The following is a 25,606-nucleotide window of genomic DNA, read 5'->3' on the forward strand; positions in this document are numbered from 1 at the left end:
GCCCACCTACTCTCCTATCCCATTACTTCCTGTCTACTTCGTTTGAGTTTTGCTGGTTTCCTCACTGAATCATACATCTATACGTAACTCCAAATGGTTTCTATTGCCCTAGAAGGTCCTTAACAATTTAAATCCTAACTGATCTTCAAAGATCACTTCACATCCCATCTCCTTTATTATCTCCTATTATTTTTTCTTTATTTTTCATTACCATCTTCTCATCTAATTCACAGTACCATAGAATTTAGTGAATAATTACACATTCATCACTCCTTCATGTGAATCAGTTTATCTCTCTATTAACCTGTACATTTCCTGAGGACAGAAACAATATTTGATACTTCTGAACTCTCTTTCAGTGAAGTGAACACATTGTCCTTACTGTATTTCAAGCATCTGTAAAAGAGATTCAACATCTGCAAGAGAAGAGGATGTGAAGAATTTATAGCTTTAATAACAGATCAGTTAGGAATGGGGATGACAGTTTCTTTCCTGTCTGTGCCATTCTCCAAAGGCAGAGATTCTCACTTCATTTCTGAACCAAGAAAGCAGAACACATCTTATATACATATATTCATCAACTAGATTCCTTTCCTTAATCATTTCTTCCTTTTTCTACTTTCCAAGAGAAATTAGATTTTGAGTTTCATATGGGTACTGATCATGTCTTCTTTCAGTTCTTCTTAAAAGTCTCAATCCTTAAGTTTTCTACTGATAATCAGGACCTTTATAACCTCTAAGTTTGTTGGGTGATCTCAGGAGTAGATGAACTGGAACAATTCACTTACTATAAACGGTACTGAGGAAATTGGTGAAGAGCCCCTGCAGAGGTCTAGAATGCAGAAACCTTGCCCAGAATCCTTATTCTGTGGTAATTTCAACCCTGGACTGCAACCTGATCTGACTGGATAAATGTCATTGTTTCATGTGTCTCCTAGTCCCTGCTGTTTCTTTCAGTGATTCTTCATGTTCTTCCCCATCAGTCTCTATCCCCAACTCATTTCCGAACCTGTCATGGGTTTGCTGGCCTAGAACACAAAGCCACAGAACAATGAGCCCAGAAAGGAACCAGGCTAGGAGGGTCGCTGAGAAAAGAGGAACCGCAGCATCTGAGGGGAAGAGATGCAGGTTTTCTAAGTCTGGCAGGAAGGCTCGGGCATCCTCCAGAGCTGCCTGAGCTGCCACAGTAAAGTTGGGGTCACCAGAGATTAAAACATCAAAGACACAGGAATGGAAGTAGGCGTCTTCAACTGGCAGTCCTTCCTTGCACAGCTGTCTGGCAGTATCAATGGTTATAGCTCCTCGGCGACTGCGATCTGAGCGAGAGAGTCGCTGACTTGGGGGGCATCCCTCGACACAGAGCTGCAGGTCCTGCTCAGCTGAGAAGGCCCTGGCCACATCATGTGCTACCTTAATGGAGAAGGAGAGCTGCCCAGCTGTCTGTCGAATGATTATGGTTGTGCCAATATAGGCAGCTCGGATCTCCACATGGCTCCCAGGGTTAGCAGTTCGAACGGACAAACTTGAGCCCCCAGGTCGGTCACCTCCATTGATAGAACCATCTTCAAAGGCTGCAGGAAGATTGTCCACCTCAGCCTGGTATACCTTCTGATCAATGCATTCCTGCATGTTCTTAAATATAATGGTGAGCTGTGAGGGCAAAAAGGGAAACAGTTCATTTTGGGCCCAGAGCATCCTCCTGTCTACCCCCAGTCAGTCCTCACACACAGTCAGGGATGTGATCCCAGCAGAGCTACAAGTCTGATCTCGGCCCTTTCCCTCGATTCCCTGCTCTTTATGTCCCAGTATTGCCTCATACCTGCTCAGCCCCTCTCTCCTTTTAGTCTCCATCTCAGCAACTCCCACAGAAGGAAAAGTTTCCCTCTGTATGTCCTCAACCTAGGGTTCCTCAGCTCTTCTCACCTCAGCTTTCTCTTCACGTTTTCTGCATTTGAGTAAAATTCCCACCAAGGGAAAGTGATTTACAGGAGCCAGTGTCTGGTAGGAGGGAGTGATTCAAGATGTGGGAGTGATTGAGGAAAAAAAAGGAATAGGGAAAAGTGCTGTGAAATAGTGGGAACAGGGAGGGAGTGGTATCCTGGGGCGACCGTGAGAAGATCTGCAGGAACAACCCAGTCCCTGACCTTCCGGGTGGTGGTGGCGTTGGCTCCCAATGCCACGGGGGAGCTGGTGGCCTGGACAAAGAGGAAGTCATTATCCAGCAGGGGCCACGCTCCTTGGACACGGCACGTGTGAAAGTGGTGGTGGAAGCTGCGCACATGGGGGTCCCCAAAGGAGGCGCAGTGCAAGAAGCCCGGGGGTCGACCGTGCAGCCGGGAAAACCGGCCTTCATAGTCACAGGGGTCCGGGGCTGCGGGACCGGAGGAGCGAACCGGTCCTGCGCCCGGAAGGGCGGGGCCCCGGGGCAAGGGAGGGGCTGTGGGCCCCTGGCGGGAACAGTTATGCTGGATCATCAGGTCTTCAATGCCGTGCACCGCTGAATGGAAGGCAAGGTCCCCGCGGCAGGTGCGGGCGGTGCGCCGAGTGCAGAGCGCGTAGGAGCGGAGGGCTCGGCAGAGGCCTCCCGAGCCCACCCTTCCGACCCGGCCGCCACCTTCTGCACCTCCTCGAAGCGCTCCTGGTGAGCCCCCACCTCTAAGGCTCAGGGTGGACGATACATACTCAGCATTGCAGCGGAGGATCTTGCATTGAGAATGAGCTAAGGACGAAGGGAGAGAATCGTGAGAGGGTCTCCGGATCCCCGCTCTATGTACGTTCGTAACTCCCAGATTTCAAGAGGGGATTCCAGCTGTTTCAACTGAGGGCCTTCCTCCGTCCCCAACCCCCAGCTCCCTAGGCCTGTCCTCACTCAGACTTGCTAAATAGGTGTGTATACCCCTAGATATCTTCTCACTGCCTATCAAGGGTTTTCCCAGTGCCCTTCCCCAAGGTGAACGGGAAATAAAATACACCAATTTGAGTGGGGTGAGTGACTAGCACTCCTCAGCATCCACCTGTTCCCACTCACACATGCTCACATGCCCACCCCTGTATGACAGCCTACCCTCTAGATTCCCCAAACCCTTCCCTAGCCCTTCCTTACCATGTCCACAGAGGAGCAGCAGGAGAGTGAGAGTGCTTAGAGTTGGGGGAGTGCCACGGGGGGGCCAGGGACTAGGGGACTGGCCTGGATCCCCCATACCTATCCAGCCAGGTCCCCCCAGGCTCCGGTTCTTTCCAGCTGATGACTCTCCTACCTAGTGAATTTTGACTGGATGTCCTGTAAGGGACTGAAAAAAGAAATTTGGCTGGGCATGGGGAGAGAGAGAGTTGAAGATTGTTCAGGATGATGTGAAAAGAATCTGGAGAGATCACGAAAAGGATGAACACAATGGAGTCTGGGGATCACAGGGCTCCCCAAATAGTAAATGTGGCTTCTCAGCCTCTGTGCCCTGCTCTTGTGGCCACTTTCAGGTCCCTTAGGCAATACCCCTAGGTGGGGGTGGGAAGAAGGTTGAGCAGATTATGGGGGGCAGAGTCCACTATATTGCCCCATCCTGAGCTGCCAAATAGAAATGTCAAAAAAGGAATCATGTGGCTAGATCATATCCCAGTTATCCCAGTGGGCTCCCCAATAGCATAAGGATCTGAAAATACTTCAGAAACATACCTCTTATTTGCCCCTCCCCATCGGAAGGGAACATACTCCTGGGGTCATTCATATCTTTTCCTTCTTTGTGTAAGAATTTTCAGCAAGAAGGAATAAGGGTGGAACACCTATCCCCTCTCTAAAACATCAGTATTCAAACAAAAAGGGAACCCATTTATTTCTTCTACTCTAAAGAGCTGCATTATAATCCCTTTCTCTCAGGGAATAATGGTAGGCAAACCAAGCATGCAAATCAATATTTGTTTGTTCTGAGGCAATAGTTCTTGTATTTTTCCAAATCTGATGAAAGAACCACTCATTCCATTATACTTCTTTTGCAAATTTAGAAGTTCTCAGTCTCTTGATGAGGACAGGGATTGGGGAAGGGCTCCTGCTGAACTCCCCTCTCTTGGGGTGAGGATATGATGGGGGAAGAGTCATGCAGGAGGGAAAAGAGGATGTTGGGGCTAGAACTGCGGGGAGAAATAATTTACAACAAGGAGCAGCCCCCACCCTTGGAAGCCCAGTGTGAAGGATACTGCTAAGTAGGGGCAACATAGAAGAGTATCAGTGACTAATCATCTGAGGCTAAATTTGACCTTGGTGAAAAAAGCACAGAATTGGGGATGTGGAAAAATCCTAAAACTTCACCAGAAGTCTTGAGATAACAAGGTAAGAAGAGAGCTAAGACTGCCAGAGGAGAGATGGAGGATTAAACTTCAAATGGCCAGAGACCAGAAATAAGACAGAAGGAGAAATGGGGATTGGAGCACCTTGGTATAGAAGAGATTCTAGCTTTTGGACCAGTGACATCCAAGTAGGTGTCATAATTTTATGAAAATCTAAATTCAGTCCAAAACCTTATAAAGGAATTGCAATTTCATTTTGACTTACTGTTTCCAGAGGCCAAACATTACTCTGATATCCAAGTCTCCAGTCATGACTGCCTATTCTGTGGGTCAGCTCCAGCCAGGGTATCTCCTGTTTCTCTCTCCATGTTTCCCCCACGTCCCCAGGCCGGCTGCAGTCTCACTGAGGTCAGGGAACCAGAGAAGGTTTGGTGTGGGGGGGAGGGGAAGTGTATAGCTAGCTGGCCAGAGTACTGGACAGCTGAGCGGGGGAGGGAGGTGGCTACTGAATTGACTGTTTTAAAAATAGCTAAGTCCAAAATTCCAGGAACGTTGGTGGGGGTAGGGTGTCAGAGTGGGAGGCAGTGGGAAGGATAGGTTGGATTAGAAAGAATATGAAGTATAGGGTGCAAGTTGGTAGTGGTGGGGCGGGCAGTTATATGACAGGCAAGTCAGATATCCAATTCCAGTTTATATGACTCTTGTCACTGCCTACTCCAGGCAGTCCTCCAGCATTCTCAATAATGAGCTCCTGGCCTTTAAAAATTAGAGTGAGAAATTGTTTACCTTTCGTCCACCACCCTCATCCCTGCTATATTGAATATTGAATATTGCATTTAGTTTCTATAGAGCATATCTAGGAGATAGCTGACTTTAAATAAATCCATGGTAGAGGGAGTTAACAGTCCCTCCCCAACATTTGCATAGTATTTCAGAAGGACTAAAAAAGCCAGCTGTGCAGAGAAGAAATCTGAGCTCTCAGCTGTTTAGGATGAGGGCTTGTTTCAGTCTACCAGTCCAGATCCTTGCAGCTGTCCATCCCCCTACCTCCTCCATTTTCATTCCCTTAGTTTACACAGCAATTCCTTTTCTCTCCCTCTCACCAATACACAGAAAAGGGTAAACTCCTGAGTTGCTAGGGAAGGAGACTAGCAAAGGCAAAGAGGTGAAGAAGGAAAGGGGATACAATGTTCTGAAAGTTACTAATCCACATGGGAGGAAGACTTGGAGAGAGAAACTGAGAAGAAGAGATTCAGAAAGGTACTTTTGTGGATTAACATAATCTTGCCACCTTTTAAGATACTGCAACCAAGAAACTTAGCCTTGTCATATTTTTGCAGCCATGGGCATCCATAACATCATCTCTTAGTGCTTGTCAAATGAACTTAACACAAAGGCTGATTCCAAATAGTGTTACCAAGGCATCTGCATTAATTCCTTTACATTTAATTCAGAATCTAGAGAACCACACAGTATCTTCTCTTTATTATACGTATATAGCTGACAAATTTAGTTTTTTTCTCAACCACATGGGCCCATATCACAAGGGATTTTATTACAAAAATGTAAAATGCCCCCAACCAAACTATCTATGTAATTTTAAAATACAATAATCTGATTATGACATTTCAAGTGGAATATACACTCCAATAACAAAAAGAAGCACAAAGTATTTTAAAGTAGTCATGGTGGTGGTAGTGTTAACTGCTATTCTAAAATTATTGTGGGATAAACAAATGAGTAATAATGTTAGTGTCTTCATGAATCAGGATTTTTGGTGTAGAATAAAGAGGTACAAATTTATTATTGATGAAGTAAGATAAAATCTCTGTAATTCTAAATTTAAACTGGAAGCGTAACTGTGAGTTTGTAGTACATTCTATCCTAAAACATTTCCTAGCTTTATCCTGAAAAGGCCTAGAGACAATATCCCGGGAGCAATGAACTCCCCTCATGTTCAAACTGAGCTATCTAATTACCATTTCCCACTAAAAGGAACTCCTTGGAGAAATGGCTGATTTCAGGTATGGGAAACAAGATAGGAATTGTACAGGATAAGCGAGGAAGCTTTCAAAGTACTCTTGGGATTGTATCAAAGGGCTCAGAAGCATCTAGAATAGTTCCCACTGGCCAAAGTGGACAATCTGAGTATCAAAATGGATGCTATCAGCAATGGATTTAAGCATATTTGATATCACAATATGAGTTCACAATGACACTTAAAAATATAAACTCATTAGTATGGGATTCATAAATTATATATCTGATAAGGGGTTGACATCCAAATTATATAAAAAGCTCACACACCTCAACAAACAAATAGCAAATAAGCCAATTAAAAAAATGGGCAGAGGAGCTGAATAGACAGTTCTCCAAAGAAGAAATTCAGATGGCCAACAGACACATGAAAAGATACTCCACATCCCTAATCATCAGAGAAATGCAAATTAAAACCACAATGAGATATCACCTCACACCAGTTAGGGTGGCCAACATCCAAAAGACAAACAACAACAAATGTTGGCGAGGATGTGGAGAAAGGGGAACCCTCCCTCCTACACTGCTGGTGGGAATGTAAACTAGTTCAACCATTGAGGAAAGCAGTATGGAGGTTCCTCAAAAAACTAAAAGTAGAAATACCATTTGACCCAGGAATTCCACTCCTAGGAATTTACGCTAAGAATGCAGGAGCCCAGTTTGAAAAAGACATATGTACCCCTATGTTTATTGCAGCACTCTTTACAATAGCCAAGAAATGGAAGCAACCTAAGTGTCCATCAGGAGATGAATGGATAAAGAAGATGTAGTACATATACACAATGGAGTATTATTCAACCACAAGAAGAAAACAAATCCTACCATTTGCAACAACATGGCTGGAGCTAGAGGATATTACGCTCAGTGAAATAAGCCAGGTGGAGAAAGACAAGTATCAAATGATTTCACTCATCTGCGGGGTGTAAGAACAAAGCAAAAACTGAAGGAACAAAACAGCAGCAGACTCATAGAACCCAAGAATGGACTAACAGTTACCAAAGGGAAAGAGACTTGGGAGGATGGGTGGGAAGGGAGGGATAAGGGGGGAAAAGGGGCATCACGATGAGCACACAAAATGTAGTGGGGGTGGGGAGTGACACGGGAAAGGCAGTATATACAGAGAAGACAAGTAATGATTCTACAGCATCTTACTACGCTGATGGACAGTGACTATAATGGGGTATGTGGGGGGTACTTGATAATAGGGGGAGTCTAGTAACCATAATGTTCAAGTAATTGTACATTAATGATATTAAAATAAAAATTTAAATTAAAAAAAATATATAAAATCATTGGTCATTGTTGGAGAATGGTAAGGGATCAACTCATTTTGAAAACTGCGAGTAATCAGAAAGAATGAGCATTTACCCTGTTTTTTCCTGTGGGAACTTAAAATGAGGGGAAACTTTCTCTTTGTAGAGGCTTTTCAGCACAGGAGTGAAAATGGAATAGCATAATCAGAATATCACCATTTTGTAACCCCTAATGAATTAGTATATCTAGGCAATGATCAACAATGGCTGTTATCCATCGCAAAAGGAGAGACAAACACCATGCCTTTCCTGGTCCTAGGTGAAGTATACAATGCTGCCTATGAAGTAACCTTGCGAAAAAAGCTCTTCAGTCTGAATCTGATCAGCCTCTAGTATAGAGCTAACTACTAGTTTACAGGAAATACATCAGACTATGGGAATACTCTACAGGAAAAAATACTCCACAAACAAATATATTTTTTTAAAAAGAAGATGGAGAGAGAACCTATAAATTAGAGGAGGACTCAAGAGACATCAAGCAGTTGCAGAGCATGGGCTTTATTGGATCCGTTTTCAAGGAAACAACAAAATGAAGAGACAAGTGGGGATATTTGAATGCTGATGAATGCCTACAGGATATTAGATGATTTTGAAACTGAGTATTGCATACACAGGTATTCATAATGCTATCTCTTTTCGTAAGGATTTGAAAAATTTCCATAATAAAATTGTAATGCAGCTGCTTTGCAGATGGCTCCTTTTTACTGTGAAAGGCCTGTATCCTAGCCACTAGACCACCAAGGAGCTACCTCTTTATTATGGATAGACCACCAGGAGCTCCTGGACTCCATGGAAGCTACAGATCTTCTAACATCTGAAAAAAGGATTATTTTCTTGATAATGTGAATAACTGGTAGGAGTAGAGCAGAGGCAGTGGAAGTAATGAGAGAGAGATTAGGATTCACTTGTGGGAGATCATGTTGAGGTATGTCATTGGGACCTTGAGTAAAAAGTTACCCAAATCTTTCAGGCTTCTGTTGCTTTCAGGGTTTCTCAGTGGTGCCCTATTGACATTATGGGAGGGACAATTCTTTGTTTAAAGTACCCCTACATATTTCCACAGGCACTCTGGGGAAGGTTGAGGAATACACTTAGACATTCTCAATCCCAGGTGGTCACACTACTATGACCATAACTGGTTTAGGAGATGAAGTCTTTTCACTGTATGGATCATCCTTGCTTTAGAAACAGTTTATTTTTGTGGAGGTCAAGGACATGATCTTCCTAGCATTCTCATATAAGAGAGGTGTTTGATTCCTTCTAATTCATGTAATTGGCTTCCATTGGAACCTCCCAAGGACAGGGCCACACAAAGGTAAACCTCAGCCCCATTACCTGCAGAATTTGGATATCAAACCCATGCTCCCAGAGCTGTAGGGATTCCCTACACACAGTCCAAACCAGAGCAGCTCTGCTTTGAGCTGTTTTAAACTTCGGGATTGAGGGTATGATTTCATTAGAAAAAAAGCGTTTTATTATTAAAATGGATTGAAAAACCAACAGATTATGTGTTTGATCTAAGGTGTCTCTTGTGGTGCTTGCCCAAAGTCTTTATAATTCTAGCACTTCTCCTGTCCCCTCAATTGAGCAGAACTTGGAAATTGGGTGGGCACAGGAGACATTCATGCTGTTATGTTATAGAGCAAGATCTCTCCTGAATGTATCAGGAAATTTAGGCTCCTTGGATATAGATTACTCCAAATTACCAAAGTCTGTGGAATACTACAAGGTGAACTTCAGTCTATGAATTACTACCCATTTGGGTCTACTTGCTGGATTGTTATTTATACAGTAGACATGTCCACCTAGACTCTTCCCCAGAAGGACTTTGGGCATTTCTGATAGATTTCTAGGCTGTATCACATATACGGTCTTCCATCTTCTGGAGTGTTCTTGGCATGCTTATTATAACATTGTGGATAAAACAAACCAGATTGGTAGAAGGGCTTACCATGAGATACGAATAGTGATTAATGTCTTGTGTTTTTTTGTTCCCAGACTTTTGCTGCTAACCAGGCAAAGATTTCTCAGTTATTTAGGCCTGGACTTTAGCCACTGCTCTGTCAGGAATAATGTCTGCCATTCTCACTAAAGATTAGACTTTGTCTTTGACCTGTTCTATCTTATATTTGGACTATATTAAATAACCAAAATTAATTTGGATCCTGGCGCCAAGCCAGGAAACTTCTCAGCAAGTTGGCTTAGTTAAATTCTTCAAGCGTTGACCCAGCACTTAAAATTTGCTAGAAATATATGATAGAATTAAGGCCTTCTAGGACATTACAGTCTTGCCATGGAGATAAAATATACATAAATGAAAAGTAACAGTCTAATTCAAGACAACTGTAATGTAGTGCTTAATGGAAAGATGCACTGTCTAGTGCCTAAACCAGCAGCTCTTACCTTTGGCTGCATGTTATAATCGTCTGGGGAGCTTTAAAAAAAATTTTGTGCTCAGACTACACCCAGGACCTATGAAATCAGAATCTCTGGAGGGGGGTCGTGTGGAACCCAACCACCAGGATTTTTGTGGTTGTCAATACTCCCTGTGTGATTTCATGTGTGACTATGGTTGTGAACCACTAGCCTAAGGATGGTGAAGACAGGAATGTCCATGCAGACAGGAAATGCTATGGACCACAGGGAGACTTGAGATTGATGTCATCTGGTATTATGTGGGAAAATCTAATGTAAAAAAGGATTAGGGGCTCGCTTGGATCTTAAAGCCCAAAATAAGGAAAGATCTTAAATATTTGGAGAGGAGGTACGCAAGTTCTAATGCTGGCTTTGCTACTGGTGTGCTGCAGTGTTTCTAATGTTTCTTCACTCCCTCTGGTGGAATTAATCACATTTTTTCCCACTCAATTTCTAGTGTCTGTTGGTTTGTAAAATCTTTCCACTTTGTTTTTTTTAAGTTAAACTTTTAAATTTCTTTAAAACTTTTTTAATTGTGGTAAAATACACACGATGTAATATGTACTATCTTTTTTGAGTCTGATATATATATATTTATTTATTAAGGAACCATTTATATACAATCCAATGAAGTTTTCACCTGAGCAACATTGTGGTTACTTCATCCACCCATATTACCAAGTCCCCCCGCCACATACCCTGTAATATTTACTACCTTAATCACTTTTAAGTGCACAGTTCAGTAGTGTGAAGCACATCCATGTTGTTATGCAACCAGTTTCTAGAACTCTTTTCATCTTGCAAAACTGAAACTCTACATCCATTAAACATAAATTAACCTTTTTATTTTGAGATAATTATAGCTTTACATGCAGTTGTAAGAAATAGTACAGAGATACTGTATAACTTACCCAGTTTCTCCCTGTGGTAACATCTTAGGAAACACATATTACAACCAAGATATTGACACTAGTACAGTTAAGATACAGAACATGTCTATCACAAGGTGCCTTCATGTTGCCACAGCCACTTCCCTCCCACCTCCCTTCTAACCTTAACATCTAGCAAAACCTAATCTGTTCTCCATTTCTATAATTTTGTCATTTTAAGAATGTTATATAAACAGAATCATATAGTTTGTAACTCCATATGTAAATCATATAGATTGGCTTTTTTCACTCAATGTAATTCTCTGGAGATTCATCCAAGTTGTATATGTATCAGTAATTTGTTCTTTTTTATTGCTAAATTGTATTCCATGCTATAGCTGTACTGGAGTTTGTTTAATCATTCACTTGTTGAAGGACAACTTCCTTGTTTCTGTTTTTTGGCTATTATTATTGGATAACACTTGTGTACAGGTTTTTGTGTGAACATTAGTTTTTATTTCTCTGAGATAAATACCTAGGAGTGCAAATGCTGGGTCACATGAAAATTACATATTATTATTTTGACTAAGCTGCTAAATTGTTTTCCAGAGTGGCTGTGCCATTTTACATTCCCCAAAACAATGTATGAGTGATCCAGTTTCTCTGTATTCTCAGCAGCATTTGATGATGTCATTTAAAAAAATGTTAGCCATTCTGACAGGTATACAGTGATATTCAATTGTGGTTTTAATTTGTATTTCCCTAATGGCTAATAATGTTGAGCATTCTTTTCATGTGCTTATTGTTATCTCTTCTATATTTGTATATCCTCTTTGGTGAAATGTCCCTTCATGTCTTTTGACCATTTTCTCTTTGGATTTTTTTTTTTTGCTGTTGGGTTTGAGAGTTCTATTACAGATAATAGTCCTTTGTTGGGTTATGTGGTTGGCAAAAATTTTCTCCCAATCAGTAGCTTGCCTTTTCATCTTTGTAACACAGGGTGTTTTGCAGAGCAAATTTAGTATTTAATTTTGATGAAGTCTAGTTTGTCAATTTTATCTTTGATTGATCTTGCTTTTGGCATCAAATGTTTGTATAGCCCTAGTGATGAGAGCTTCTCCTATTTTTTTTTCCTGAAAGCTTTATGCTTCACATTTAAGTTGGTGATCCACTTTGAGTTAGTTTTGGTGTAAGATATGAGACTTAGGTTGAGGGTTTTTTCTGTTTTTTGCCTATGGATGTCCAGTTTCTTTGGCAATGTATATTGAAAGAGGTATTGTCCCTTCATTGAATTGCTTTTGCACCTTAGCAGTAATTTAGGCATATCTGTGTGGGCCTACTGCTATGTTCTCTATTCTATTTCATTGACCTGTGTTTTTATCCTTCTGCCAATATCACATCATCTTGACTACTGTAGCCTTATAATAAGTCTTGAAAATGGGTAAGCTGATTCTGCCTGCTTGATTATTTTTATCAATATTTGTTTTAACTCTTCTAGTCCTTTTGCCTTTCCATGGAACTCTTGGAATAATTTTGTCTATATCTATATCTAAAAAAAAGAAGTCTTGCTAAGATTTCCCCTTCACTGCTTTTTAAATTGTGGTAAAATGCACATAACATAAAGTTCATAATTTTAACCATTTAAAGTATACAATTCAATGGTATAGTAAACATGCTGTACAGCCACCACCACTTTCTAGCTTCAGAGCATTTTTCATCACCGCAAAAGGAAAGCCTGTACTCATTAAGCAGTCACTCCTCAACCTCTGGCAACAACCAGTCTGCTTTCTGTCTCTATGGATTTGTATATTCTGGACATTTCATATAAATGGAATACTACAGTGTGTGACCTTTTGTGTCTGGTTTCTCTCTTTCTTTTTTTTTTTTAGTTTTTTAAATTTTGGTATCATTATTCTACAATTACATGAGCAACATTATAGTTACTAGACTTCCCCCATCATCAAGTCCCCACCACATACCCCATTACTAGGCTTCTTTCTTTTAGCATAATATTTTGGAGATTGATTCAAGTTGTAGCATGTATCAGTACTTCATTTTTTATGTCCAAATATATATATATATATATATATATATATATATATATATATATATATATATAATGTTTATATATATATAATGCAGGTGTTTATCCATTCGTTCATTGATGGATTTTTTTTGTATTTTGCTATCATTAATGTACAATTACATGAACAACATTATGGTTACTAGACCCCTCCCTATTATTACATCCCCACCACATACCCCATTACAGTCACTGTCCATCAGTGTAGTAAGATGCCACAGAATCAATACTTGTTTTCTCTGTGTTATACTACCTTCTCTGTGTCCCCTGCACCCTATATTATACATGCTCATCCTAATGCCCCTTTTCCCCTCCTTATGCCTCCCTTCCCACGCATCCTCCCCAATCCTTTTCCCTTTGGTAACTGTTAGTCCATTCTTGGGTTCTGTGAGTCTGCTGCTGTTTTGTTCCTTCAGTTTTTGCTTTGTTCTTATGCTCCACAGATGAGTGAAATCATTTGATACTTGTCTTTCTCCACCTGGCTTATTTCACTGAGCAAAATATCCTCCAGCTCCAGCCATGTTGTTGCAAATGGTAGGATTTGTTTTCCTCTTATGGCTGAATAATATTCCATTGTGTATGTGTACCACCTCTTCTTCATCCATTCATCTACTGATGGGCTCTTAGGTTGCTTCCATTTCTTGGCTATTGTAAATAGTGCTGCAATAAACATAGGGGTGCATATGTCTTTTTCAAACTGGCTCCTGCATTCTTAGGGTAAATTCCTAGGAGTGGAATTCCTGGGTCAAATGGTATTTCTATTTTTAGTTTTTTGAGGAACCTCCATATTGCTTTCCTCAATGGTTGAACTAGTTTACATTCCCACCAGCAGTGTAGGAGGGTTCCCCTTTCTCCACATCCTCGCCAACATTTGTTGTTGTTTGTCTTTTGGATGTTGGCCACCCTAACTGGTGTGAGGTGATATCTCATTGTGGTTTTAATTTGCATTTCTCTGATGATTAGGGATGTGGAGCATCTTTTCATGTGCCTGTTGGCCATCTGAATTTCTTCTTTGGAGAACTGTCTGTTCAGCTCCTCTGCCCTTTTAATTGGCTTATTTGCTTTTTGTTTGTTGAGGTGCGTGAGCTCTTTATACAATTTGGATGTCAACCTCTTATCGGATATGTCTTTTATGAATATATTCTCCCATACTGTAGGATGTTTTTTGTTTTACTGATGGTGTCCTTTGCTGTACAGAGCTTTTTAGTTTTATATAATCCCACTTGTTCATTTTTACTTTTGTTTCCCTTGCCCGGGGAGATATGTTCATGAAGAAGTTGCTCATGTTTATGTCCAAGAGATTTTTGCCTATGATTTTTTCTAAGAGTTTTATGGTTTCATGACTTACATTCAGGTCTTTGATCCATTTTGAGTTTACTTTTGTGTGTGGGGTTAGACAATAATCCAGTTTCATTCTCTTACATGTAGCTGTCCAGTTTTGCCAACACCAGCTGTTGAAGAGGCTGTCATTTCCCCCATTGTATATCCATGGCTCCTTTATCATATATTAATTGACCATATATGCTTGGGTTTATATCTGGGCTCTCTATTCTGTTCCATTGGTCTATGGGTCTGTTCTTGTGCCAGTACCAAATTGTCTTGATTACTGTGGCTTTGTAGTAGAGCTTGAAGTTGGGAAGCGAGATCCCCCCTACTTTTTGCTTCCTTCTCAGGATTGCTTTGGCTTTTCGGGGTCTTTTGTGGTTCCATATGACTTTTAGAACTACTTTCTCTAGTTCATTGAAGAATGCTGTTGGTATTTTGATAGGGATTACATTGAGTCTAGATTACTTTAGGCAGAATGGCCATTTTGACAACATTAATTCTTCCTATCCATGAGGATGGGATGTGTTTCCATTTATTGGTATCTTCTTTAATTTCTTTCATGAGTGTCTTGTAGTTTTTGGAGTATAGGTCTTTCACTTCCTTGGTTAGGTTTATTCCTAGGTATTTATTGATGGATATTTAATTGTTTTCACCTTTTGGCTATTGTGAAAGCATGCTGTTATGAATGTGCATGTACAAGCATTTGTTTTGAGTACCTGTTTCAGTTTCTTTGGGATATATACCTAGGAGTGTAATTACTGGGTCATATTCTAATTCTATGTTTAACTTATAAAAGAACCACTAAACTGTTTTCCACAGCCACTGAAACAGTTTATAGTCCCACCAGCAATAGATAAGTGTTCTAATTTCTCCTCATCTTCACCAACACTGTTATTTTCCATTTGAAAAATTATAGCCATTATTTGAAAAAGTGTGAGGTGATATCTTATTATGGTATTGATTTGCATTTCCTAATGACTAATGACATTGAGCATCTTTTCATGAGTTTGCTGGTCATTTGGATATCTTTGAGAAATTCTATTGAAGTCATTTGCTCATTTTTAAATTGGGTTGTTTGTCTGTTTGTTGTTGAATTGTATCACCTTCATTCTTGAAGGATATTTTTTGCTGGATATAGGAATACAGGTTGATGGTCTTCCGTCAGTGCTTGAAAAAATTTGCCACTTCCTCTGGCCTCCATGGTTTCTGATGAGAATGTAGTGTCATTCAAGTTATTTCTCCCCTATAGGTTAGGTGTCATATTTCAAATTGTTTCAAGATTGTTTTCTTTGTTCCTAGCTTTCAGCGATTTGTGATATGTCTTGAATTTGTTTGGATTTATCTTCTTTGGAGTTAACTTAGCTTCTTGAATCTGTTTGTAGGTTTATCCCTCTGCCAAATTTGGGTAGTTTTCAGTCATTCTTTCTTTTAGTACTTTTTTCAGTCATGTTCTTTATTTCCTTCTTCTGGGAATCAGTGACACAAATGCTAGATCTTTTGTTATAATCCCACAGGTCCCTGAGATGCTGTGCATCCTCTCCATGCCCCCATTCTCTTCTCTGTTGTTCAGATTGAATAATTTCTGATGTTATATCCTCTGGTTCACTGATTCTTTCCTGTCCCCTCCATTCTACTGTTGAACCCATCCACTGAGGTGTTTTGTTTTCTTGTTTTTCCTGATTATTGTATTTTTTTAGTTCTAAAATTGCCATTTAGCTCCTCTTTAGGTCTTTTATTTATTTGCTGAAACTTTTCTTTTCTGACAATGTTATTTTTTCATTTGTTTCAAGCATATTCATAATTACTTGTTGAAATATTTTTATGATAACTGCTTTAAAATCTTTGTCAGATAATTCTAACATCTGTCATCTGGTGTCTGTTTTCATTCAATTTGAGATCTTTCTCATTCTTGGTATAATGAGTACTTTTTTATTAAAACCTGGGCATGTAGAGCTCTGGATCTTATTTAAACCTTCTATTTTAATTGGCTTTCTCTGATACTACTGGGAGAGGAAGTGGAGGGGGTTCTTGTTACATTTGGGTAGGTATAGGAATCCAGGTTCCCCACCAAGCCTCTACTGACACCTGAAAGAGGTTCCTCATTGTTGATGGCCAGCGGAGCATTGTTTCTGAGTTTCAGCTTACACTAATACCAGCCTGGCTGGGAGAGGCAGGAGTGCTTCCTTATTCCTCTGCACATGGCCTCCGTTGATACTAAGGAATGGGGGTGGCCTTGTTACCACTGTCTGTTGGTAAAAGTACTCACATTCTATTAAGTCTCCTTTGAAGCCAATCTAGCAGGGAAGGGGAGGAAACCTCCTTACAGACCTGGTGAGGGTGGAAATCTAGGCACCCCCTTCAGCTCTTGCTGGTGTGAGTAGGGGAGAGCCACAGTTCTTTCTGTGGTGTTTGGCTGGCATAGAGTGGTTATTATCTAAAAGTTTTCTGTTTGGCCAGGCTGCCTCTTTCTTGGCCCTTTGGCTATACACAGCAGGCATTTGTTGTTGCTTTGTTGTTTTTCCTTTGGCTGAGCCCATTGGCATTTCCAGATTGCTGGCTTCTTCAGCCCCAAGTCTGGGATAGATGAGGCAAAAAAGAGAACCCAGTGAAATCACCACTGTGTAGTTCCTTGGGCTCTGAGGCCCCTAGCTAGTCTGTCTCCTCCTTTCTACCTTTTGAGCTTCTATGTTTGTTTTATATGCAATGTCTAGTTGTGTGTTAGCAAGAGGAATAGGAATAGTACATTACTCGATCTTCCCTGCTCCGTTTGCTTATATTCACTTATTTATTTGGTTTTCCACTAGACTGTGATCTCTTTAAGTACATTTTTTGTATCTTCACTACCTAGTCTGGCATATGATCTGTAAATGTCTGAAAAAAGGGAAAAAGAAAATAGAACATGGAGTGAAGTAAATGAATCACACTCCTCCTTCATCTACCCTCAAGTGTGTGGTACCAGGAAGAGGAGGAGTTTTAATTCTGTCCTGGAGGATGAGGTTTCTCCTGGTGTTTTGATGTTGAGAATGGAGGCTAGCTTTCAGAGCTAATACACTTTTCCTAGGTTCTCATGTGTCACCAAAAATTACCAGCAGGTGACAGAATAATGGATGAAAATGACCTGACAACAGGATTACTTTGTTTTTGTGAAAATAAATCTCTACCATTTAGTTACTTTTCTTCCTAATTTCTGGCATTTAAACCCATAGCAGGATGGAGATTGGATGACTGAAGGATGAATACTTTTCTTAAACAACATTTTAACATAGATACTTTAAAAGAAAAACAAAACAACAACCCCCAAACCCCAAACCCCCCATGTCCTCCCATCCATTTTTTCTGTTAGGCCCTGCTGATTTTTACACATCATTGATGAATCAGTTTTTTAATCATCTTTTTTATTCTCAAAAGTATTTTCTGACTTCAGTGTACTGGGGTTGCTTTAAAAAATTTCTGTTTGAGCTCTTGTGCAGAGTTAATCACCTTGCGGTCGGTCATCTGACTAAAAAAGGCATTAGGGGAGACTTTTGTTTGTTTCATTTTCATTTTTCTCAACTTTTCATTTTTTTCTTAGTTTTTTTTTTGGTATCATTAATATAAAATCGCATGAACAACCTTGTGGTTACTACATTCCCTCCATTATCAAGTCCCCACCACATACCCCATTACAGTTACTGTCCATCAGCATAGTAAGATGCTATAGAGCCACTACTAATCTTCTCTGCTATACTGCCTTCCCCGTGCCCCCACCCCATGTTATGTGTGCTAATCGTAATGCCCCTTATTCCCCTTCTCACTCCCTTCGCACCAATCCTCCCTAGTCCCTTTCCCTTTGGTAACTGTTAGTCCATTCTTGGGTTCTGTGAGTCTGCTGCTGTTTTGTTCCTTCAGTTTTTGCTTTGTTCTTATACTCCACATATGAGTGAAATCATTTGGTACTTGTCTTTCTCTGCCTGGCTTATTTCACTGAGCATAATACCCTCTAGCTCCAGCCATGTTGTTGCAAATGGTAGGATTTGTTTTCTTCTTATAGCTGAATAATATTCCATTGTGTATATGTACCACATCCACTTTATCCATTCATCTACTGATGGACACTTAAGTTGCTTCCAGTTCTTGGCTATTGTAAATAGTGCTGTGATAAACATAGGGGTATATGTGTCTTTTTGAAACTGGGATCCTACATTCTTAGGGTAAATTCCTAGGAGTGGTCAAATAGTATTTCTATTTTTAGTTTTTTGAGGAACCTCCATACTGCTTTCCACAATGGCTGAACTAGTTTACATTCTCACCAGCAGTGTAGGAGTGTTCCCCTTTCTCCGCACCCTCGCCAGCATTTGTTGTTCTCAACTTTTCATTTAAAAAATTTTAAATTCTACAGAAGAGTTTAAAGAGTAAAATAATGAATACTCAGTCGCCCTTCACTTACATTGTCAACATTTTGCTATACTTGCTTTTCTCCCTCTCATATAAAGTTAATCTGCATACATTGGTGGATATGGCTTAAAAATTCCTTCATTCTAGGCATACCCCCCATTTTCCTTTTCTTTCTTCTCACTCCGTTTCTTCTCCATATTTAAAAAATTTTGAGCACCGAAACCCTGTCCGTTTATTAGTCTCTCGCCTGCGAGTTAAGCTCAGATTTTGCTGACCAAACCAGTCGACTGAGAGACTTTCGCTTGTCTGTAATACTCCTTTTAGTCAACAGACTGGTCTAAATTCACACGAGATGAGAAAAAGCTGCAGTTGAACCAGGATCTCCTAGCGTTACTCACACGACGTCCTTATGCCTTAAGGAAAAGTTCTGGTCAGTTTGGGCAAAGCCCAGCTGGAAACCTTCACTTTCCTGCTAAGCACAATTCAGGAAACCACGTGAATCTAAACAGTTCCTAGTCTCGGTCTCTCGCTCTTTTCTCCAAACTTGAGTCTGATCTTGGGGACTGTGACCATGTGTGTATATGATCCTCCCTCAGCACTGGAGCCAGGCGTGGGAATTCTCTCATGGGTTTTCTGTACCAAAAAAGAAATACGAGGAAGAAATTGTTTGTTTGTAGGGAGAAGGTCCGCTATTCAAGAAATTCTAAACCTAGGCAGTTAAAGGCACATACACATTAGAAAGGGTAAGCAGACACTCAATTAGTGGAAATCATGTATTCTCAATCAGAAACAGCTATCAATACCTTCCCTGGTGGTCTAGTGGTTAGGATTCGGTTCTCTCACCGCCGCGGCCCGGGTTCGATCCCCGGTCAAGGAAACAGCTTTTGCTAACCAGAAGAATCCTTTCTAGGTCATTATTGTATCTGCTAGTCACTTCCCGCATCCGCAAGCTGAAATACAGGAAATAACTACAAAGAAAAACACTGCTCACAAATCTACCATACAGTGATAACTGCTGACTTCCAATTTTAAGATATTACTCATTCTATTACCGGCCTTTTTTTAAAGTTATATTTCCAACACTTATCAGTGGAAACAAATATTCTCCAGCAAACGTATTTTCTTTCAATTTAATTACTTCGTTTTTGTAAAGGTAATATGGTTTAGGATATTTACATGGTTAGGATATGCAAAAGGACATAACTGATAAACCTAATTTCACCCCTGCCATCTAGTTTCCATCTGATAAAGCAACCAATTTTGAATTTCTTAATTATAATTCTATAATTATTTTATGCAAATTGAAGCACATGCAAACATACTCTCTGCCTTACACAAACGATTGCAATCTGTACATGCTGTTCTCCATTTTGCCCTTTTCACCTAATATTGTTCGGGATTAGACATGCAAAACATCCTCATTCTTTCTTACGGCACATAGTATTCCATTGTATTGACATTCCATAATTAATTGAACTAGCTTCCTATTGATGGACACTTAGATTATTCTAATGTTTTGCTATTATAAACAATGCTGCCATAAATAATCTTGTACGTATGTCATTTTGTAAATGCCCAGCAATTGAAATGTTGGTTTAAAAGGTATGTGCATTTGTGGACAGATATTGCCAATATGCCCTCCATAGAAATTGTGCCAATTTACGCTCCCACCAGCAATGTACAGTGTATATGTAATTAAAAAAAAACAAAACTCATGTGGGCTTTCATCTAAGTGAATTTAATCAATCGTATTTCTGGAATTTTCGGGGTTTTCACCCCTAAAATTTTGGCTTTACAAATTACACTTTGATGAACATTTGTGTAGATACATTTTTGTGTATATCCCTATATGTTTCCTTAGGGCAAATTCATAGAAGTGGAATTACTACCTTATACCATATATTAAATAAATGAATTGAAGAATTAAATGCAAGAATTGAAACCATTAAAAAGCTAGAAAAAATAGTGCATAATTATCCTGAGTGGAAAAGACTTTTCCAAGATAAAAGCAAAGACAGAAATCATAGAGAATAAAACAGACTACGTAAAAACTGAAAACTTCAACCCATCTAAAAACCCTGTAAGTACTATTAAAAGACAAATGACTAACTGGTATAAATCAGTAATATCAATTTAATATAAATACTCAAAAGAAAAACAGACAAATCATATGACTTAATAAGTCTCAAAACTAATATACATTGTTAGTGAATTCATGAAAAGCTATCAATCTCAATAGTGACAGAATTAATGCAACTTAAAATGACTCCAAATTTTTATCCTGCACTTTCGAAGAGATGAAAATATCTAGTTGACTGTTGTAATTTGGTAATACTCAGTAAATAGTGAAAATTGGTGATACTCTCCACATAGCAATTTGGCAATATATATCCAAAACTTTAAAATGTGCCTATCTTTCAATTGCAACTTTACCTTTGTGCATTTGCCCTAAGGAAACACTTTCAAATGTGTAACGACACGTGTACAGAAATCACTATAGAGCCTTAACTCTCACTGCATGTCTAGACGCCTCCTTCAAACGAGGATAGAAATACTAGAGTTGTCTTTCCTTAAACCTGTGAAAGGATAAGAAACTATCAGAGAGTTTTCGGTATAACCATAGGAGTAATCCTAAGGAGCTTCTCTTCTTCCTCCTTTGGCTTTGTGTTGGAAATGTCTTTTATAACACGAATCTCAAAATGAGAAAACTGTGGGACCAAAACTTAATAAGCTATTATTAATAAGAAAATGGCAGTTTTTGCTAGTGTGCGTTGGTGGTATAGTGGTGAGCATAGCTGCCTTCCAAGAAGTTGGCCCGGGTACGACTCCCGGCCAATGCAGGCATAACTTTTCAACCTCTTCAAAGTTAAAGTAGGTAATTAAGCTCAGCGGGGAGCGAGGGAGCGAGAGGGAGCGGTAAAGATTTCACCTATTTCCTGAGATTGAGTTTTCGGAGATTCTCCCACTAAAGCAAACGTAGGGGAGCTTTCTTTGTATTTTGGTTCCTGAGCCAAGCCCGTCTGCTGATTTTGGCAGCTGGCTTCACACCACTTCACGGTAATTATCTTTTTGAGGGTCTTTAAGGGAAGTTTCTGAATTAGAGGCAAGTAGGAATCACTTCTCTAAATACTCGAAAGCGGCTCTGAATGACTGCGGAGTCAGAATAAGGAAGTCAGACCTAGCGCCCGCAGTTCGTAAGAGATCGCGCCAGGTTACTTCTAGAGGTGAGGGAAAGCAAGGAAAAATAGAGGGGTGAAGGCAGCTCGTCAGCTCGTCAGCTCCGCTTCTCTTCAGGGTTCACCATTACGGCGACAGAAACCTCAATTTCAGGATACACGCTGGAGATGTAAATAGGAAAATCCGGGCTCCTAGCCTGGAGGCTCGATTATTTGTGGGAGAGAGACGGGGCATGAGAAGGGGCAAGCCGGAAGCAGTCCCCGGACTTCAACCGCCATTTTCAGTCCCCAAGTCGGGACCTGGGAGCTCTGCAGCCCAGCTGAGATGGGGTGCTGAGGGCGTGATGCTGTCTCCCCCATCCACTTAACACACGGTGGCCCTTTCTGTTTTAAAAGGCATAAAATCCAGGAAAAGCTCGTTACCCTGCTTATGGCGCGCAACGACCGTACAGGAGTGTTTCTGCGTCGTGGCCGCAGCAACTTCGGCACGAATCCGGGTCTTACGGTAGCGTTCTGACCAGTCAGCTTTATCTTTTAAAAATTCTTTAGAGGTGAAAGCATAATTCTGCCTTTGCTCCAGGCAGCGTCGCAGAAGTGCAGTCAACGAATTGGGTGAATGATTGTTTCCACTCAGCTCACTCCTCGGCTCGCCGACCGAGGCGACCGTTACCAGCCGTTACAAAGATCCTGCAGGGCTGTGTGGAGAACCTCGGAGCTGCTATCCAAGCTGCAGAGGAAGGCTCCCTGGCCTTTACCTGAGCTGAGCTGAGCAAGCCTTCGATGATGACTCCAGAACTCAGCATCTCTTTCATAAGTTTGAAAAATGAACGCTTTAAAGAGTGGAGTGAAATTTCGTGCTAGCGCTCACGCCTGAGACTCTGAATCCCATTCAAATTTAAATCTCAGTGAGACGTTTACATGTAGTGAATATAGTCTTTTATTCGGGCCAAATTTAAATCTCAGTGGGATGTATTCAGGCCACACAAAATTTTGATATTTAAAAACAAATCCGTGCTGCAAATGAATAGTAATAGGATCTATTTTTCCAGTCAGAAGTCTCTCAGCCCCACTCCCACCTCAGACCCTTGGTCACTTAAGGAGAAAAGGGTATATCGGACGAGAGGAAGGAAGCAGAGACCGCATTGCCAAAGTCCCGGGAGCACAAGTTCCCGCGCCCCTCCTTTTCCCCGCGCCTGTTTTGCGCCTCTCATCCAGTTCCTTGCGATCTTTCTCCTCCTCAGAAGTATGGGTCCCAGAAACGGGGTTCTCAAAGTGACCCGGACCAGAAGGAAATTGCGGAAACAGAGGTTGCAGGACTCGACCCTGCCTATCCCTGAGCAACTCCTATCAGTCTCTGGAAGCCTAGGGTTTCCTTTGTGTTAAAGGGCTTTTGAGTATCCACGAAATCCTAGATCCTGATATCTAATTAGTGTGTAACTAGACCATGCATTCTGTGCCTTGAAAAAAATAAACAGGTGAAACGTGACTGGGAGTGCCCGGCTAGCTCAGTCGGTAGAGCATGAGACTCTTAATCTCAGGGTCGTGGGTTCGAGCCCCACGTTGGGCGGGCTTTTCTTCCTCTGGGATTTGTTTTTATCGAATCCTCTCTGTCAGCAACCAAAACTCATGGGCTTCTCAAGATTCCTAGGCAGCCACTGTTTTTAAACTTTGGTAGGAGTGTCCTGGAATCGTCTCACTTTCGCCCCAAATTCAACAAAAAAGAATCCGGACCAGTGATTCTAGCATTGTGGCAGGTAGTTGAGACTAGAGGTCCCTAACCCAAGGGCGCTCTGAGTCCCTGACCAGTGAGGCTCCCGCGCCGTCCTGTGCCAAGTCGGCTCCCCCGCAAATGTAGTTACTTCTAGGAAACAAAGTCAGGGAGGGCGTCAGAGGACTGTTGGTTTCCATTAGAAGCTTTGTTAAGAGTGTGACTCTAAACTGCATGCATATATAAACTTGATTAAAAAATACTAAATAAAATAAGAGAAGTAGCAGCCCCGAGTTATCTTTTTGTATGTTGTAGTGTTTCAAGTATTTTACCCGTTGGTTGTCTTTTGAATTTCATAAGGGAATGGCTGTGCTGTGGCACCCACGTGTGCTTGGGTGTATTTACACACACCACACAGGCAAAGGCTTGAACTGAAACTATTTTGCATCTTACCACAAGGCAGACTGCCTCATGATGTCTGTAAGTCCGGGAAAAGAAATCCCGGGGCAAAATATCTTCAAAAACCGAAATCAGTCAAAGGGAGAAATAAAGTTTAAAACCCGTTTATTGCTTACAAACTGCAGTTCAGAGCTGTCTTTCTCCTCTGCTCCTGAAGAAGCAAGCCAGCCCCCTTCCTTTAACTTCTCAGGTTCAGACATGCCCTTTGTTGTCCAGGTAAAATTACCCACTGATACGGAGATGAACTCTCCACCCCTGAGAAATGATGCAAATACCCTAAAGCCATACTTCTCTCCACCCTTGAGCGCCTATTGATATGCATATATATATTAAAGCCAGGCGAGATATTCTGGAAATATTACAATTTTACTCACAATGTCCCAGAACAAGAGCTGATGAGAGGCTTGTGAAGAGCTGCCAGCACGCCATCTCCATTCGATCCCACCTCCCCATCTCCCCTGGGAGGCTGTCATGCTACAACAATTTCTCATTGCCTTCCAGGTTCCGATGACATATGAGGCTTTCTGCTCACCTCACCACTCCTTCCCTGGGTAGAGCTGCAGCCTATAAAACCACTTAGCTGCGGTCTAGAATTGGCTCCTCAGTAAGAGATCCCACAATTTGCATTGCAGTTGCCAACACCTTTGTTTCAATGTCATCCCTTTTGATGTGTGGGATATGGACCCAGGAAGTCTGTACCTTCAGCTCTTCTTTCTTTTGTCTATGTAAATTGAAGGGTCCCCACCAGTAAGATGGCAAACTTCCGGCTTCTCTTCGGGGTCCTCAGTTCCCGCCGGCGCCACCTGAAGCCCAATCACCTCTCGCCCCCCTCCCAATCCCAGCACCTAGCCAACAGCCACCAGCCCCGTAGAAGTGACACCTCAATCAATTCATGCCCCCTCCTATATAACCCAGCACCTTTCCCTAATAAAGCGGAACTCTCCGGTGAATTGCTGCTATGTGTCACTCCTTTCCTTTCATTGGTGCCGAAACCCGGGAGACGGGACACCCCAACTGGGCCCCGTCTTCCCCCGACACCAGCAGCAGCTTGCCCTCGTCCTCTTTTTCCGGCGCTGGCTCATCACACTCACCACTCCTCTCTGGCCTTTAGGTAAGTTTTCCCCCCGGAGTGGGCCACTCTTCCCTGAGCTATCGCAGTGCCATTGACCGTGATCATCCGGCAAGGCCCTGACGCTTGGGGATGAGGAGGGAACGCTCCCTGCCTCAGGCCTTCACGGCTGCGGAGGACCCTCAGGCCCCTCACCAAACAGCCATAAATCCCCGCCTCAAGACTTTACGGGTGCGGCGGACGCTCAGGACCCTCCTCCGACAGTCATAAATCCCCGCCTCAGGCCTTCACGGCTGCGGCTGACTCTCAGGCACCCCCCTCCAACAGCCATAAACGAGGTGACTCCTTTGCGGATGAGAACGCTCCCTTTTCCCCCCCTCCTCCTTCTGCTCCGTCCGCCGAAAACGCCTAGCGCTAGGTACCTCGTGACTCCGGCACTCTGCCTTCTTAGGGAAGTCTGGGTGACGACCCACACTTCCCAAGAAATTCCGACTCGTAT

At 41.6% G+C, this 25,606-nt stretch overlaps 1 protein-coding gene, 1 long non-coding RNA gene and 2 other non-coding genes across 7 annotated transcripts; 2 read left to right on the forward strand and 2 right to left on the reverse strand.

Moving 5' to 3' along the window:
• Window positions 1–432: 432 nt before the first annotated feature.
• On the reverse strand, window positions 433–4,701 carry HJV (hemojuvelin BMP co-receptor). Of its 4 annotated transcripts, none has more exons than XM_017665716.3 (4): window positions 4,544–4,701; window positions 3,104–3,290; window positions 2,145–2,719; window positions 433–1,650 (listed from the first exon to the last, which is right to left on the reverse strand). In XM_017665716.3, exons 2-4 carry the CDS (start codon window positions 3,198–3,200, stop codon window positions 916–918), a joined length of 1,407 nt encoding a protein of 468 aa, XP_017521205.1. In that variant the 5' UTR covers window positions 3,201–3,290; window positions 4,544–4,701; the 3' UTR covers window positions 433–915. The 4 variants fall into 4 exon arrangements, with proteins under 4 accessions (XP_017521205.1, XP_017521206.1, XP_036877678.1 ...); XM_017665717.3 differs by having other exon boundaries at window positions 3,104–3,308; window positions 4,544–4,699; XM_037021783.2 differs by lacking the exon at window positions 3,104–3,290 and having other exon boundaries at window positions 4,544–4,698.
• Window positions 4,702–17,671: 12,970 nt separating this feature from the next.
• On the reverse strand, window positions 17,672–23,823 carry LOC140848963 (uncharacterized). The gene is made up of 3 exons (XR_012130316.1): window positions 22,295–23,823; window positions 19,499–19,645; window positions 17,672–19,328 (listed from the first exon to the last, which is right to left on the reverse strand). It is a non-coding gene; the product is annotated as an uncharacterized lncRNA (long non-coding RNA).
• Window positions 19,501–19,572, forward strand: TRNAE-CUC (transfer RNA glutamic acid (anticodon CUC)). The gene has a single exon. It is a non-coding gene; the product is annotated as a tRNA-Glu (tRNA).
• TRNAK-CUU (transfer RNA lysine (anticodon CUU)) lies at window positions 23,366–23,438 on the forward strand. The gene has a single exon. It is a non-coding gene; the product is annotated as a tRNA-Lys (tRNA).
• Window positions 23,824–25,606: the final 1,783 nt, after the last annotated feature.

Source organism: Manis javanica, chromosome 4 (assembly GCF_040802235.1).
Source record: "Manis javanica isolate MJ-LG chromosome 4, MJ_LKY, whole genome shotgun sequence".
Lineage (NCBI taxonomy): Eukaryota > Metazoa > Chordata > Mammalia > Pholidota > Manidae > Manis > Manis javanica.